This window comes from Benincasa hispida, chromosome 9 (assembly GCF_009727055.1).
Source record: "Benincasa hispida cultivar B227 chromosome 9, ASM972705v1, whole genome shotgun sequence".
NCBI lineage: Eukaryota > Viridiplantae > Streptophyta > Magnoliopsida > Cucurbitales > Cucurbitaceae > Benincasa > Benincasa hispida.
Window position 1 is genome coordinate 856,226 of NC_052357.1, and position 16,938 is coordinate 873,163.

Consider the following 16,938-nt stretch of genomic DNA (forward strand, 5'->3'; position numbering starts at 1 on the left):
GTACAGATAGTAATATCACCAAAAGTAAAAAAAAATATAGAACTTGATATACCGAAAAGAATCTGAGCCCAACGACTCCACGTTGTCTCCTTAAGACAATTTTACTCACTCTAGTGTCTGAGTTTCATGAGTAATTGTCTCCTAGGATATAATAGATTAACTTTCTTATGGAAGTAGCACCCCGTCCACAAGATCCAATGAACTTCACTTTGTGGAAATAAGCCGAACTTGCAAAATTTTATTAAAAAAAAAGGAGAAAAGTTTTATGAGAGAAAAATTCTTATGAAAAAGTTGTTAAACGCAATTTGAAGAAGAGACATATTTATAGACTATTCGTGGCCATTCGAATAGTCGTGTCTCTTCTTCAAGTTGGTTATTTTCAAAAGGACATATTTATTCATGAAATAATGCAACTTTACACGAAATGACACATATCATTTATTCCAATAATCTCCCATAAATGGTAAGTTGACAATTTAAGATCAAACAAAAGAAGACGTTCAATATTTCCCAATGAAGAATCTGCTTTGAGATAAGTAGCAAAACTTTGAACTTTTCCTAGTGACTGATAACGGGCAGAAATGCACGTTATTACAATGCAAAGATATAAAACAATGTAGGATTGCGATGGTAAAAATATGTAAAATCGTGTCCAAAAGCATTAGGTTGAGAACATTGTGATCGCATGCGCCCATTGCATTAAAGCAGCTAATTTACGTATTTTGTGCAGGAAAATGCGTTGGCGCAAGGCAGAATTGTGATCCAAGGAATTCAGCGTCCGAGCGTATTAGAAGATTATGACCGCAATGATATGCGATCGTATGTGTTCGCGAAGATCTGCTCAAGAAGGTGGTCGCATAGAGAAGGCGCATCAAGGTGAAAGCTTAATAACTCATGATGGGACAGAAATCTGATGATGGTTGAATCCGAATTTAGTTGACAAGCCGTTAACGACATACAAATACACTCAACTTTTCGATGACCATTAATCGCCCATCAAAAAAAGATTTAATGACATCCCATCATTGCAATCATTTGAGAGAAAAGCCCTTCACCTTGAAGCTCTATAAATACTGAAGGCCACCTTCGTTAACAGTGGTTCGGCAGTTCAGAATTTTGGAGTTCTCTTTCACCATATACATAGAGATAATAAATAGTCATAGCCTGTAATTTTTATACTTAGAAGGCGGAGGCGAGCGAAGAGAGAAGATGCCAAAATATCATTCTTAGTCAGCTCGAGAGACCCCCTGAAGCATTGAGAACGGAGAGAGGGCCAACTCTTGCGAAAGCAAAAATATTCTTTCAGGCAGAGTAGAGTAAAAACACAGTGTAAAAGCCTCGAGAAGCAAGACATTGCTACTAGGCTCCCTATCCTTACTTACAATTGTCATTCTGTATTCTGATTTCATTTATAAAATGGAATTTGCATCTTTACATGTATTCACTCTATTTACATTACGCATGAGTAACTAAACTTTCGAATGGGTTGAGAAGCACTTAGCTAGCATGACCTGAGATCTTCACTTTATGCGATCATCTTGTATTATGTATGCGTCCATCACCCTTAGAGATACTTGAGAGAGTAGTCTAAAAAAAGAACCTAGACTTGAGAGAGTTAGGTTAGAATCTAGGCTTGAGAAAATTAGATTAGAACTGTATAAGAAAGAGATAGAAACTTAGAGATAAGTTTTGTTTGCTATCGTGCATCGCATGCACCTTAGAAATAGGATATGATAGTATGTGGTTTCTTTGTGTATATGTGTGTTTCATCATCGCATAGACAAGAATAGAGGCTTAGACATAAGTCCTATAGATATTATTGTATAAATCGTATGCGTTCTAAAATTAGGAACTATAGCATTTGCATTGAGAGATGACATGCTGTTGTATGTGTGTAGCATGATCACATAACTTGAACGTAATCTTAGGAAGTGCCAGCTAAATCCTTTTCAACCTATTCTCCGCATACGCATTATAACTTTCACTGTTATTAACTATTTCCTCAATTCCACCGCATAGGATTTATATTTTAAACAAACACACCAACCAACTTATTGTTTTGTTTGTCGCCGCAAAGGAATCTAAAATTACCGTCACATATTGTCTCAGTATTCCCTGTGTTCGACCCTGAACTTACCAGACAACCTAGTAGGATTTGTACTTGGATTTTACTAGGAAAACTTGCATGTGTAACGCATACACCACCATCGCAAAACACACCATTATGTCATCATATTCACAACGCATCAATGACATCAATCGAGTTTACTTGGTTGATTAGTGGACTTGATGCCTTGCATTGTCAACTGTTCTAGAGTAAATTAAGACAATTGAAGTCACACAATTTCTCAATATAACAAAGTTTGTTCTCATAACTATGTTCATTGTGACTTTGAACACCGTCTGGTCTCATGAGTGTTTTAGAGAATTCTCCTTAGAATTCTCATAGAAGCGACCCCTTTACACTCACATAGGTGATTCCTATAAAGAACATCGTATATGCTCTTTTCATAAATAATTATTTAAAAACTTATAGAAATCATTAAAAACACAATGCTTACCCTAAAACCATACTTGCATTGTCTCGTCATCCTTAGAATGGGTAAAAACAATTCATGCAGTGCTCACTAAGTTATCTAGAGATCAGTTTGCCTATTGAACCTAGATATTGGGATCTCCAGTCAACTAGGTTGGGTTACCTCTCTAGTTAACATTTTAAAATTAAAGGCTTTAATCCCAGTCTCCTCAATGAACTTTCAACCAACTTTCTAGTAACCAACTTTCTAGTTAGGCTTTTTACAAGCAGATCTGCAACATTATTTTCTGACCTTACAAAGTCAATTGTGATAATCCCACAAGAAAGTAGTTGTCTAATTGTATTAAATCTTCATCATATATGTCGAGACTTATTATTATTCACTAAAGAGGTTTAGGTTGTATTTATACTTTAGGAATATCATACAAAAATTTTGTGATCTCACACTTTAAGAATACCATACAAAATTCTGTAGCCAACTCAAACATATCCTAACCTCTTTTTAAATTGTCATAGGAATATTCTCAAACTTGGATTATCAAGTGAGGAATAGTTACTTTTCCCAGATACCTCACAATAAATAAAATTTTTAGAAAGGTTTTAACCTTTCCATAATTCACAAGGAATTTCCTATACTTTTCATATATGGGATTCCATATAAAATATAATTAACCTTCAACCATGGGGAGACATATTCACAAAATGTGTCTTAACTTGATTTTGGAATCCATTATTTTATAGATCAGAAAATTTCTGACTATAAATTTCATTGCTATGACATCTTTGTCTTATATATATTATTTTTCTCTAATGATGCCCGTAGATTTTTCCATAAATTTTTGCCAAATCCACCAATATAAACATTATATAATGTGTTATCTAGTCCATTCAAAATGTGGCTCTTGCATAAATATTATGCATATGTTTCTATGCCTCAAATGCAAAGAACTTTTCTTTGTTGGTTTCTCCTTCAAATATTATAATAGTATGTTCTTTCGAAAATCTTGACAAAGTTGAAGATATTCTTGTCATCATTTGGAATTATGACCATTAAATTTCTCCATGATTTCCACAAAAAATAGTGCAAGATTTTGTATCGTTGATGACATTTATGTAAAAGCGACCACTAAATAATTGTGAACTAAAGTAATAACTTTAGTGAACAAGTTCTTACGAAATAAAATCAATGAGGCAACAAATAAACTTGAGACATTATTTATTAGGCTTGAAAGGTAAAATGACATGAGAACATTATGCTTGATACCCATTATGCATAATATACCAAAATAAGCCAATCATCATTCTCATACACATAACTCTATAAATGCAAAATTCTTGTATAACATCAAACAATAATCTACTGCACATACGCCAAATGGTGAACTCATGCTAAAAGAAATATTGGTTTCAACCTATGGAAAAATACTACGGAGGACCATCTCTTCTAAAATAGAATATGAAATATCTCACTCACACCATATAATTGTACTTCCAAAACACAATCAATTTGAAAGAGAGAGATATTTTTGTAATTTTTTAAGTTAAGCCAAGAGAGAAAAAAAATCATAATCAATCAGCTTCCAGTGACCAATTAAACTCACTTTCAATGAAGAAAATATCACAAATAATTCAATAATTCAAGTTTGCATAACAAAATTTTTTAACAAATAATGATAATACACCAACATATTGTATCTCATGTATGCAAAAAGTTTGTTAAGAAATTAATGCAGATACCATTTAATTTATTTTTTTTAAAAAAAATAACCTTTTGAAGCAAAACCACAAAAATGTGACTCAATCACAAAATACAACCTGAAATTTCTTGCAAATCACAGATGCAACAAATTGTCAACAATTTAGAGAGAGAATTCAATTTTTTTAAAAAAAAACCAATAAAGCAATATCAAAATCAAAATATTATATATATGTATAAATAATTCTAAAATATAACATCTTTATATAGAGAGAAAATTCAATTTTTTTTAAAAACCAATAAAGCAACACAACTTTTCTTTTCTCTCCCACTAATCTTCTCTCCGTGGATTGCTGGTAAAAGAGAGAAACTGGTGCAAACTGGTGTTTTTCTTTAAATCTTTTTTTTCTAGTTTTTCAAAAGATATTTATATTCAAAACGTTGTGCAGATTTCACTTGAATAAAAAAAACATAATAATTGTATTTTCACAAATTTTCCTAAGACAAAACAATTAAAAAGGAAAAACAACATGCACACAATGGAAAGTACTAAATCTAGAACAATAAGAATATGCACACAAGGACAAAATGGATTACAAACACAACAACAACGACATGGTTATGTACAAAGTCTATACAACGAGATAAAGTGAGAGGGGAAAAATTGAAACAAAACAGAAAAAAAAAAAGTAAAAAATTGTCTTAAGACTATTGTAAGGATAGTAATATCACAAAAAGTTCGAAAATATAGAACCTGATATACAAACAAGAATCTGAGCCCAATATTTTCACGTTATCAGCTTGAGACAATTTTACTCACTCTAGTGCATGAGTTTCATGAGTAACTGTCTTCCAAAATAGAAGAGATTAACTTTCTTATGGAAATAGCACCCCGTCCACAAGATCCAACGAACTATATTTTGTGGAAATAAACTGAACTTGCACAAATTTATAAAAGGAAGAAAAGTTTTATGGGAGAAAAATGCTTATGAAAAAGTTGTTAAATGCAATTTGAAGAAGAGGTATATTTATAGACTATTCGTGGCCATTCGAACAGTTATATCTCTTCTTCAAGTTGGTTGTTTTCAAAATGACATATTCATTCATGAAACAATGCAACTTTACATGAAATGTTACATATCATTTATTCCAACACCTCTATTGATAAGGACGAATGGAATAGATATGGAATCGATAGAAGAAATGTCTAGAAAGCATGAGCAAATGAATCTGGCCCACAAATGAAACTCCAACAAAAGCGAAGAGAACAAAACTTCATGGATTTGACAACATTACGACAAGCTTTCCAAGATATATCTAGTCGACCGACCTTTAGTTTAGATCTACTGAAGGTTTATATACTTTGTATTATGTACTATATATACTATGAAAATGTAGTAGATAGTACATGTACGTGGTTTATTTCTACATTTTGTTTTCAATTTTGAATACTTAGTTTATTTCAAACAATCCGAAAATATCAACTATCTTAGTTTTTGTCTTAATTTATCAAGTATTAGCATTATTGTTATATAATATGAGCTATATATTTGCAAAATAGCTAAATATACCTATGTATATGTGACAGGGTACTCGATATATATATATATTAATATGGGTACATATCTAACTTTGAAAACTTGTTATAAATACATTTGATATAAACATCATATATATGTAAAATAAGTTTCGTATACATAAAAACGAAATGTAGATGAAAAACGAAAAAATAAAAAATGGGATGGTTTTTGTTGGAGAAACTCAAAGTGGAATGAAATAATCTAGTTAGTGGAAATTTTCCAAAAAAAAGAATTTTTTTTTAAAAAAATTACGCATTAAATGAATATGAAACTAACTTAAACAAAATCTACCAAACTCAAGGTAATGCAATTATGAAAAAAAAAATTGAATTAAGAAAATGAAAATAAAAATTTATTAAAGTTAGTTAAAATAGAAAATATGTAATCAATATTACGAATATGTTGAAATTAAAATGAAAAAGGTTAATTTGGTATAAAATCGTAATCAATAAGTTAAATTTTCGAATATTTATGAAATATATGATGTAGAAATAATATTTTGTGGAAAAAAAAAACTCTTTAAAAAAGGGGAAAAAAAACCCACCAACCCAATTTGCATCTTCGACAAGTGGAACGTAACATTAAAATTCGAAAGAATCCAAAATTTAGTCAGACCGATCTAATGATTTGGTTTACATATGAACCGAACTAAACCGGGTCGAACCAAAATATTATAATAAACATTTTCATCACTTATCCGGTTATCCTAGATTCCCAAGTTTTCACCTTTCTCCTCCAAGCTCCCCGCCGTCGTCTTCTTCGCCGTAGCGGCGTCGCAACAGACGGACAACCATTGCAACCTTCCCCTTCTCTCTTTTTGGTTTGATTTTTCCTCAGATTCACAATTCTCCAGCTCTAATGGGCAATAAACGGTCAAAGCTGAGAAGAACCGACCGAGCGGTTCGGTTTGATCTCGGTTGGGACTACAAACCGAACCAACTGTTGCCTTTCCTTGACCCACAACTTGATTTCCCGCCAGTTCATCTCTTAAATCGATATTTACAGAAAGCAAAGTTCCAAATCCCTAATTCAGAACTTCGTTCCTCCAATTCCTCTACTCTTTTTCTCTGCCCAACGGAACAGGAATTCAATTACCAGCGGATGCTCAGAAGTTTTTCGATAGGTACTTTCAATTTGCAATCTAAACCCTATTGATTCTCTTTCTCCACCATCTATTTCTGATTTAGATTTCATTTGCGCAATTCCTTTCGTGTAGGTCTCGATCTTGCATAGTAACGAGGATTTGGAGGGGAAATTTTTCGTGAGGTAGGTGAAATCTGAATATGTATGGAAGAAAAGCATGCCAGTTGGTGAAAGAGTTAACAAGCGGCGAGAAAGGACAGCTAACACACTTCAATGTGAGTTTACTTGTTTTATTGTTGCATATATGTACCAACTGAGGTTGTGACCATCTGTTCTTGTTCTTGAGTTGAAATTAATCAAAATCCTGGACAGATAATGAAACAATTATAGTTGGTGAAATGTTTGAACTACTTGACGAATGTTTTATTTTAATAAACATAGGGCGTATTTGTGGATTGACTTTGTAATTGCTTAAAAAAGTGTTTTTAGGTGTAAATATATTTTGCTTGTTTTCAATACTACTGGGTTCTTTTAAAGTGCCTGTTATACACTTGGAACTAATTGATCGAACAGCATAAGCATTGTCGACCCGTTAATGTTTTATTGTGTGTGTGTGTGTGTGTCTACAATTAACTGCACGGTTTTTGTTTAGTTTTTAAATATTCTCTGTTTTTGGAATCTGGATACCCATTTGTTATGGTGATGACTTTATAAGGAATTATGGTTGCTTGTGATCGCAGTCATTTGTCTCTCAATTCACCTTGTTCAATGTCCTTGAGTCAAGCTATGCAATATATTTTTCTACTTTTCTGCCTCTTCTCTCCCTCCATCTTTAGAAAATTTATATTATTTCTAAATTTTCCCCTTTTGTTTTTCTACTTGTTGTTCCCTGTGTTTCTTCAGAGCGACCTATTTGAACAGGTTATTTCAGAATGCCAGCAGCATCATCTTGAGCTTCAGTCCTTGATTAGGTTAAAGATTCTACCTTTTTATTCACATATTTCATTAATTGATATGATATTTAGTTTTAGCTGATTGTTGCAGGTTACCTTTAATTCGTTGCTATTAAACTGTTTGGTAGAAAAAAAAGAAGGTAGTTAAACTGCTTGTAAGAGTGTGCTCTTTTGGTTGAATAACAGTTCAGCTGTATATAATTAAGGAGAGCAGTCTTGAGAAATGGTAGAGGTTCACATTTTTTTCATAGCGGTTTTATCACGGATATTGCATATGGTCTCGTATGGCCTTCTTGTGAACACCATCAACTGATATTTCTTTTATCCAAACTCTTCTCACTATGGCCTCCTTATATGGCATGGAAGCTTCAATAACAGAAGCCAACTCAATGCTTCATTTATGTCAGTAGCTCTTAGGAGCTTTCTTTATCCTATGGACAGGTGTCTTTGGTTGAGGCTAACTATAAGATATGAACTTGAGGTAATTCTGACTTAACAAGTTATAGTTTGAGAATTTTTCATCCATGTTCCTATGAAATTCACGTTCTATAGTTGCAATCTGCATACTAGGAATTATCCCCGTAAATTAACTAATCACGATAGTCCTGAAGTTTACTGCAGTATATTTTTTACTCATTGTGTCACATGGATGTCACAAGACATTTTCTATCTCATTGAAGTACAAAAGTATGAAAGGAGGATTTTTCATCCCAATCCTATGCATTATGCTCACATTTGGTTGAAGGTACATCTAATAAACTTGGAAGGTTGATCCAAATTCTAAGGGAACATCTACTTGATAAAGGGTTGAGAGGTCATGGGTTGAATCCATGTTGGCCACCTACTTAGGATTTAATATTCTACGAGTTTTCTTGACACCCAAATGTTGTAAGGTTAGGTGGGTTGTCCCGTGAGATTAGCCGAGGTGTGCATAAGCTGGCTCGGACACTCACAGATATCAAATAAAAAAAAAAAAAAGTTAATCCAAATTCTACATCTTGTCATGTCTCTTAAACTAAAGACCAAATGGTGAAAGTTGAACAGCCATGTATTCACTGTCGCTCTGGTTGTGAGAGCTCCCAAACCAATGAATTTTAACGCAGCCATTATTCTCCATTCTAATTAGTCTTCAATTATATGCTTTTAAGTGCTGGTCTAGATGCATTGGCTGTTATTATTACTTTCAGGATGACTCAATATATAGCTGATGAAAATATGAAACAGGAAAGTACAGGAAGAAGGATTAGATCTTCAGACAACTAAGAATGAAGATCATTTTGGTGCACTCATTCACCACCTTGCATTAGTTCGCAATAAACGTTGCCTTATGGCTTATGTGTAAGTGTAATATTGTGAGATAACTTTGAGGAACTGCCTTTTTTTTCTGGTTTGGTGGGTTTGAGATAATTCTACTATTATTTTCCAATCAAATGGCTTTATACATGAACACGCAGGCATAATCGAGCTGAGATTATAAGAAGTTTGATATGGAAGATAGTAGGATCTATGATTCCACCGGAAATACAAGAGAAGCTCAGCAACTCAGAGGAAGAGTATTTCAAGAAGCATTCTGCACGTGTGAAAGAATATATGTCAAAACTAGAGTTGGATTTGACTGTGGTAATTTCAAACACCAGACTTTACAATAATACATTCTTTACATTTGGAACTCAAATTCCTCACACTGAGATTTCCAAATTTATCATTGGCAGGATATGGTGCCACCTAAGGATCCTTATATCCAGGTGAGGGTGCTCGATGATATCGGCGAAGGAATCGTACTGAGTGATGATAAAACAGCAAATTTTGCACTTCATTCCATACATTTTCTTAAACGAACAGATGCTGAACAATACATCTCACGGGTGGGAATCTCAGTAAACTTTGGTAATTCTTGATATTGCTTGTTTAAATGTCTTCTAAACTTGTATTATTTCAAAACAGGGGTTGATGGAGGAGCTTAGAGGCTGACCGTTTCACTGAAGATGGAGTTTAGTTGGAGCTGTTTGTTGTATACTGAGAGCCAAATGAGATAAGAGGGGAAAGAAAGTGTGAGCCATCCCATTTCTGTAAATTACTTTTAAAGTGGAGTTTCTTTTCCTTTATTTATATATATATAATATGTTACGGGAGGAAATTGAATCTCTAATCTCAAAGTTGATAGTGAGTTTTATGTCAGTTGAGTTATAGTCGTGTTGACACCCATTCTAATGGTTTGTTAGTACACCCCATCTGAAGCGAGTCAAATAAAAAGCTTGTCCAGAAATTCATACTAATTTTTCTTTCCAGTGGATTTACTTAAGGCGAGTCTCCCTCAATTTTTCATTTTATTTTTCATTTTATAGATGATATTAATCAGAAAAATGATTAACCCACTCTCACCCATCTTGAAGTCCATGTTAAAGATTACTGTTCTAAGGCATATTTGATTTTCATGTTTTAATTACTTGTAGAGATTTATATACATTTTTTTTAACAATATCTAGATTTAGTTTTCCTATTTCAAATACTTTTATAAATTTAATAGCATTCAAGTTTCAACTACTTTTGTTTTATATACATTTAGTTTTCATTATTCTTATTATATGTTTTAGTTCCTTGATTGTAGATTTAGTTTGAAATATTTAAATGGAAAGGTACTATAAATGAAAAGATGTTTCATAGATCCTTGTTGAAGAACTAGAATTATTGATTACAATGGTAATATTTGATACCAAGTTTGTAAAGCATTTTTTAGTAGGATTTATTCGAGGAAAAAATATCTTTTTGATCCAAAGTTTCTATTTAATCTCTAGGTTTTAAAATGTTATACACTTAGTTCTTAGGTTTTAAGTTTGGTTTTAATTTAGTCTTTAGTTTCAAAATGTTATAATTTTATTCTTGACATTTATGTTTTGTTTCAATTTGGCCTCTACGTTTCAAGATTTATACTTTTAATTTTGATTATTCACTATACTCATTTTTTGTCTTTAGTGTTAATTTATGTTAATAAATTAAAAATCATTAAAAGAAATATAATTAATTGAGTTTCATTCTTTTAAAACTAAATTTAAAATTTAACTTCATAATTATTTTTAATTAATTGATAGAAATTATTGTCAATTACTAAATGTGAGTGTTTAATGAAAAAGTGCGGTTAAAAGTGTAAATTCTTGAAATCTAGGAACCAGATTGAAATAAAACTCAAATTTCAAAACTTATATTATGACATTTTGAAATTTAGGGACTAAGTTGAAACAAAACTCAAAACTTCAGGACCAAGTGTGTAACATTTTAGACCTAAAGACCAAATATAAACTAGACCCAAAGCATAGTAACCAAAAAAGTATTTTCTCATTTATTTATAAAATAAATAATAGAGTTTCTATGCAGAGATTTCATAATACGAGATCTTGTGATATTCAAAATTAAGATTTCAATCAATTTATAAGAAAATTTCGTACGAATAATCCACATTTAGTTTTTGCTTATGTCATAAAGCATTAGCCAATGTGAAATTTCTCATTTGTGATCGCAGGTCACATCTATCACGTATGAGACCCTAAACTTGATTTTATCTTCGAGAAAAGTCTTGATCATGAAATTTTAATAAGAAGAAGAATTTCTAATTTTATAAAGAAAATCATGATGCACCTTGAAATCATCTTCAGGATCTCATCAATTCATGATGGGTGTGAACCCACACGATGTGGATAGGCTCTAAGGAGGATTAAACTTTGGCCAGTATTTTGTGGCATAAGCCAAATATTAGTTTTCATTGTCTTTAGAATCCGAGTCATTTGACATTAGTGCAACCAAATTTCGGTCATCCTTACCAAAAGAAAAATATATATATATATAGATCCTTAATTGCTTCTCTCTAAATTTGATACCACCTCTTCTTTTGGGGTTGCATATTGGTGACAGAGTAAAAATAGTAAAAAGAAAACAGATTAGTTTAGAAAAAGCTAGCTTCATGTCCTAAGGGATCCCATAAGACCAAGTGTTAGGTCTACATTTAAAGAAAGAAAAACTACTATTCCTTGTTCTGAATCTTTCAATTCCCATCAAACAAACTAAACAGCTTAATATTGGAGGGCCATTTTTCTTGTCATGTTGTTCAATAAACCAACATAATTTCTTAGTCATGGGTTCTTCCAAAAGATGGGCAACCACCATTTCTCGCACTGCCTCTTCGTTATATTTTGTTCTCATTTTCTTCCAAATTCCTCTTTTCAGGTAATTCCAATCGTCGATAAGCTAAAGGATCATTCTTTTATTCTTCTTTTGATCTAACATATTGGAATACCTTAAATCTGTTATCTAGTACTTTAAAACCTAAGTTGTATTCGTATTTATGTTATTTACGTCATTTATTATTCTGAACCTCTGAATCTATAATCTAACTACCCTTTCTCTATTTGTGAACGTAGCTAACACACTATTAGTGAATCACGTAAATCTCTTTATTGGTTTTTTTCTATTACTTATGTTTTCTGTTTTCTTTGTTGATCAATTTTCTTGTATTACTTAATTTTGATGGAGGAAACAGAGTGGGATGCAGAGGGACATTATGCACAACACCACTGGAATTGACATGTTCTCAGTTGTTAGCAAGCGAGGCGTTTCCCGTTTATGTTGTGAAATCAATTCTATATCCTGGAGCCATTGCAAAAGCCATCTTTAAGAACAAACCCATTCCACCATTTAATAGCTTGCCAAAGCTATACAAGTTTATCCATGTAAAACCAACAGCTTCTCCTCTCACCTCGGATCTCCATCGCCTAGAGGTATATCACAATCAATTGTATATACCCCTAAACAGAGGTTGTATTGATTTCAACCATGAAACTTTCGTAAGTGTATCAATATAGACACTACTTTAGATTTCATTCAAAAAATATAGTGTGAAATTTGTAATTTTTTCAATTAAACTCTTAAATTATCACAAGTGAATAATTTAGACCATTTTATTAAGATTATATTGGAAAATTATCCATGCACCAATTCTTACACGCATGTAAACTTCTTCAAACACAATGGACGATTGGAATTGATGCATAAATGATTTTCAAATGAAATTTTAACTGAGAGTTTAAATTGATTCACTTGTGAAACTTTTAGAGTTTAATTGATAAAACAGAATGCAATAGAAGGTAAAAATTGGTACACTTACAAATGTTCAGGGTTTATATCGATACAATTATTAGTACAATGACCTAAAAGTTTAGGGGTATAAATTGGTTTTGTTTTCAAAGTTTTGATGCTAATGTTGAGTTGAAGCAGGTTATTGCAGGAAGTTATTTGGCAGTAGGAGGAGGTATGATGGGAATGGTTAGAGCAGGGGGTGGGAGAATGAGTCTGTTTGGTTGCCTTATTGCAATGTGGGGAATTGTTTGGAGGAAATCTTCATATTTAAATCCCAATAAGGAAATAAGCCAAATCTATCCAACCATGTTTCTTGCTCTGCTTTTGGCTTTCATGTCTGTTAGGAAGGATGTGAGGAGAATAGTACGTACCCTCAAACCTCAATCCAATCCTTTGTCTTCATCCAACAAAACCAAACGCAAATGAACCCAAGGTTTCATGTTTAAGATGAAAGATGTCTCCCTTAAATTGTAAGTTTAGTGTCTACTGAAAGTATTGAAACTAAAATTAAACATTTGAAAGTATACAAAGATCAAAATTAGACAAATTTTAAAGTACCAAGACTAAAATACTACTTTAACCAAAAAAAAAAAAAAGGTTGCATTTAAAAGTTCAAATCCTCAAACAGGTTTATTTAATTACTCTAAATACCACCCTGCATCACTTCTCAATTCTCATCTACATGTCCCACATGAATCTGGAGTCCTCTGTCTTCAGCCTTCTAATAAAGTCACAGGCTATCTTCTAAAGTCCTAATTAGGTAACAGGCTATTATCATTCATAACTATAACTATATTATCAGTCATTTCAATGGTTGGATGGGAAACAGTTTTTGGTTAGAGTTCAAATCTTCATACTACTACTTTTATATCTCTGTCAAAAAGTAAACTAAACAAGCCGAAAGATGGAATGTCATGAACAGACTAATCATCTTGATTCTTGCCTTTGCTACTATATTCCGGAGTCATGCACAAAAAAGAGAATTGTCATATTCTTGTTAAGAATGGTATCTATTATCCATACGCTATATTCAATATCAATATGAAGTAATGAAGTTCAGGAAGAACCTTCATTTTCTCAACCAATTTATGAGAATTTGAAAAAGCCTCGGCATTTGGTCAAATCTCTGTTCTGTAAGTCATGCAGAAAACTCAATCTTCGAGCCAGTCAGCATAAATGCCAATCAACTTCTTAGACTCCTTTGATTCAAAGAATTGGTTCATTCTTGGCCCTTTATTCTTACAGTCTGTTCCAATTCCTGTGCTGCTCCTTAATCCAGCTTCGGTAACAGTAGAAGTTGTTAAAGAGGCACCACCTACGCTCCCACGTTGTGCTGCACTGCAGGGCTCAGGCTTCTGTAGTTCTATTTTCTCCAAAAACAAAGAAGACAAGGGCAATATCAATGCCTGTAATTGAATCACCAACTCTTTATTTCATGAAAACGATTCAGACAGTGATGAATTAGTAAATCCACATGGTGGACATTTACTAAATCCTCTTGCCTATTGCAGTGTTAGAATGTCCATTAATACATATGGTTAAGCAATCACTGTTTTGCGTTTCCGTGTCATGAGGAACAATATCTAATCTATTCTTTAAATGATATGTGGGTTGGGGAATCGAATCTCTAACTTTGAACTATGTCAGTTGAGATTAACAATATAAACATTATGTCAGTTGAGCTATGCTCATTTTGACAATATCTAATCTATTCTACCCTTAAAAAATTGCAAACCCCCCAAATGAGATAGCAAAGGGGATACATTTGAGTCGAGGCAGGTTTTTTAAGGCAAATTTTCAATTTCTCGGAACAAGTAAATGGAGAAAGAATAGATTTTATACATGCTGAGGCATTCATTCTTGCCTGGAGAGCTGTGAGTCACTTGGAAACATATGGAATTGTAAACTGGTAGTGGAAATGAAAGAGGAATCTCGAAATACCTGCTTCTCCATGGGCAAAGCGACAACCCGCCCCATATGGGCAGCGACCAGTCGTCTGCCAGGGGTAACAGGGCCTTGTTTTGCAAATTAAAGGCTTTGGGATCTCACCACGGACAACAATTTTCGTTTGTACTTTTGATCTGACTTCTTCCAATTGATCAAACCCACTTCTTCGATCCACAACATGACCAGAGGCTACTGCTCTAACCTCATAATTTTGGCTGGAGGAGCCAAACTCCCTAGTTTTCTCAGGAATTTCATGAAGGAAACGACACTGATCCCCATATGCACATTTTCTCCGGCGTTGGAACTGTCTGCATACTTTCATTTCATTTGAGGTTCCAGTTCGACAATCAACAATCGAACGCTCTGACAATTGACCTTCATGGAATTCAATTCCTGGTGTGGAAGGCAACCTTCTGTGAGTATCATTAAAACCTGGAGTATACAAACGCCCCAAGTCCAACTCATGGTCATACCCAACGTTCCGATTGTTCCATGGTGGAATCCTAATATTTGAAGGCATCCCCCAACTAGAAACAGTTTCAGACATCGTAGGCTGATGGAATGATTGGAGTCTAGCATCAGGATATGGAGGCAATGGCCGCCAATCGCCCCGAGCCTCAGGGACAAACCGATTAGGAGCACTCATTTCAAGGGCCAAACCATCCAATTTCAAGATTCAAATTCTTTGAACGGAAAAACAAAAGGATTCTAAACAACATTTCTTTTCCAAAAAGTTACAATTACAAGAATCGCTTAAATCTCTGTACATTGTCGAAATCTGCAGATCGCAAGAGAATCAAGCGAGAATTGTTACATGCAGTTTAGTAGTCGAGGTGACCAAATTTCGCGCAAAAGAATCAAAACTCCAGGAGATACCTGATGAAAACTTTTCCAGTAAGCAACCAGAGCGTCGGGGGGAAAAAAACTTCCAGAAGAGCAAACCTAAGTCCACAAATTTGGAAGAAATCTATGAAATTTGAAGATAGGTAGAACAGATAATTGTACAATATTTACAAGGAAGGTGGAGAAATACGAGAGCGAAACCCTAGCCGTCCATTGGAAAACTCAGCGGAGAAGATGAAATGAACTCCGCCGTGAGATTGGACGGTGGAGTTCCGATCATAAATCGCGGTGGCTGCTTCGGTTTGGGGGGTCCTTTCGTTTCCCCCCTTGACTTGTTTCGCGGTCTAATTTTTGAACTGTTTGGATTTCTTTTTTTCATTTTCATCTTCTAAATATCAATTTTCAAGTACACTACATTAAACAATATTCAATCTTTATGATATTTATTTTGTTACTAAAAATGGTTCAACAAAATCTCTCTATATATAAATCGATTTTTGTGGCAAGTTATATCAATTTTTATCTTAAATAAATAACTACCCAAATGTTTAAGTTTGTAATTATTTAGGTCTCCTTCGATAAACATTTGATTTTTTTGTTTTTGTTTTTAAAAATTTAGTTTATTTCATTCACCTATGTTACAATAATTTACATTTTTCTTAAGTAGGATGGTTAAATTTTTAGACAATTTCAAAAACAAAAACAACTTTTTAAAATCTGCTTTTTTTAATTTTCAAAATTTGGCTTGGTTTTTTAACCATAGGTGAAAAGTAATAAAATTTGGGAGAGGTGAAAGTAGTGTACATAGACTTAATTTTTAAAAACAAAATAGTTATCAAACGGGACCTTAGTAAATAAAGTTTAAAAATCACGTGATGGATCCATAACCCTTCAATTTTGCATTTAAGAAATAACTTTGGACTTTTTTGTATTTAAAGATAACTTCCAACTTTTTTGTATTTAACATATAACTTTCAACTTTGTGTTTAATAAATCTATGACATATTTAAAAGTTATGCATAATAATCGATCTATTTTATATAAAATTTAATTCTATATTTGACATATCTATGAATTTAAAAAGAAAAATAGTTTAAAAAGGAAAATAGATAGGTCAATGACATATTTAACACAAAATAAAAATTAAAGTGAAATTTAATAACCATTTGAACT

General features: G+C 33.0%; 3 protein-coding genes across 6 annotated transcripts; 2 read left to right on the forward strand and 1 right to left on the reverse strand.

Annotated features, from left to right (window-relative positions):
• The first annotated feature begins 6,779 nt into the window (after positions 1 to 6,779).
• LOC120085422 (probable DNA replication complex GINS protein PSF1) lies at positions 6,780 to 10,122 on the forward strand. The gene is made up of 7 exons (XM_039041383.1): positions 6,780 to 6,935; positions 7,029 to 7,170; positions 7,799 to 7,866; positions 9,073 to 9,186; positions 9,303 to 9,468; positions 9,561 to 9,713; positions 9,793 to 10,122. The coding sequence occupies exons 2-7, from the start codon at positions 7,096 to 7,098 to the stop codon at positions 9,817 to 9,819; spliced, it is 603 nt and encodes a 200-aa protein (XP_038897311.1). The 5' UTR covers positions 6,780 to 6,935; positions 7,029 to 7,095; the 3' UTR covers positions 9,820 to 10,122.
• A 1,747-nt stretch (positions 10,123 to 11,869) lies between these two features.
• Positions 11,870 to 13,401, forward strand: LOC120086115. The gene is made up of 3 exons (XM_039042564.1): positions 11,870 to 12,066; positions 12,380 to 12,617; positions 13,114 to 13,401. Exons 1-3 carry the CDS (start codon positions 11,975 to 11,977, stop codon positions 13,399 to 13,401), a joined length of 618 nt encoding a protein of 205 aa, XP_038898492.1. The 5' UTR covers positions 11,870 to 11,974.
• A 208-nt stretch (positions 13,402 to 13,609) lies between these two features.
• On the reverse strand, positions 13,610 to 16,174 carry LOC120085314 (zinc finger CCCH domain-containing protein 39-like). Of its 4 annotated transcripts, XM_039041242.1 has the most exons (4): positions 15,956 to 16,162; positions 15,799 to 15,864; positions 14,917 to 15,700; positions 13,614 to 14,338 (listed from the first exon to the last, which is right to left on the reverse strand). In XM_039041242.1, exons 3-4 carry the CDS (start codon positions 15,566 to 15,568, stop codon positions 14,127 to 14,129), a joined length of 864 nt encoding a protein of 287 aa, XP_038897170.1. In that variant the 5' UTR covers positions 15,569 to 15,700; positions 15,799 to 15,864; positions 15,956 to 16,162; the 3' UTR covers positions 13,614 to 14,126. The 4 variants fall into 4 exon arrangements, with proteins under 4 accessions (XP_038897171.1, XP_038897170.1, XP_038897169.1 ...); XM_039041241.1 differs by having other exon boundaries at positions 14,917 to 15,864; XM_039041240.1 differs by having other exon boundaries at positions 15,799 to 16,162.
• Between the last annotated feature and the right edge of the window lie 764 nt (positions 16,175 to 16,938).

Bases quoted from the DNA above. Each gene is read 5' to 3' on its own strand.
- LOC120086115 (XM_039042564.1), top strand. From the start codon at position 11,975: ATGGGTTCTTCCAAAAGATGGGCAACCACCATTTCTCGCACTGCCTCT. The intron at 12,067-12,379 runs GTAATTCCAATC...TGGAGGAAACAG, and splicing joins TTCCAAATTCCTCTTTTCAG to AGTGGGATGCAGAGGGACAT. The intron at 12,618-13,113 runs GTATATCACAAT...GAGTTGAAGCAG, and splicing joins CGGATCTCCATCGCCTAGAG to GTTATTGCAGGAAGTTATTT.
- LOC120085314 (XM_039041242.1), bottom strand. From the start codon at position 15,568: ATGAGTGCTCCTAATCGGTTTGTCCCTGAGGCTCGGGGCGATTGGCGG. The intron at 14,339-14,916 runs GTATTTCGAGAT...TGGAGAAAATAG, and splicing joins CTTTGCCCATGGAGAAGCAG to AACTACAGAAGCCTGAGCCC.
- LOC120085422 (XM_039041383.1), top strand. From the start codon at position 7,096: ATGTATGGAAGAAAAGCATGCCAGTTGGTGAAAGAGTTAACAAGCGGC. The intron at 7,171-7,798 runs GTGAGTTTACTT...GTGTTTCTTCAG, and splicing joins GACAGCTAACACACTTCAAT to AGCGACCTATTTGAACAGGT. The intron at 7,867-9,072 runs GTTAAAGATTCT...AATATGAAACAG, and splicing joins GAGCTTCAGTCCTTGATTAG to GAAAGTACAGGAAGAAGGAT.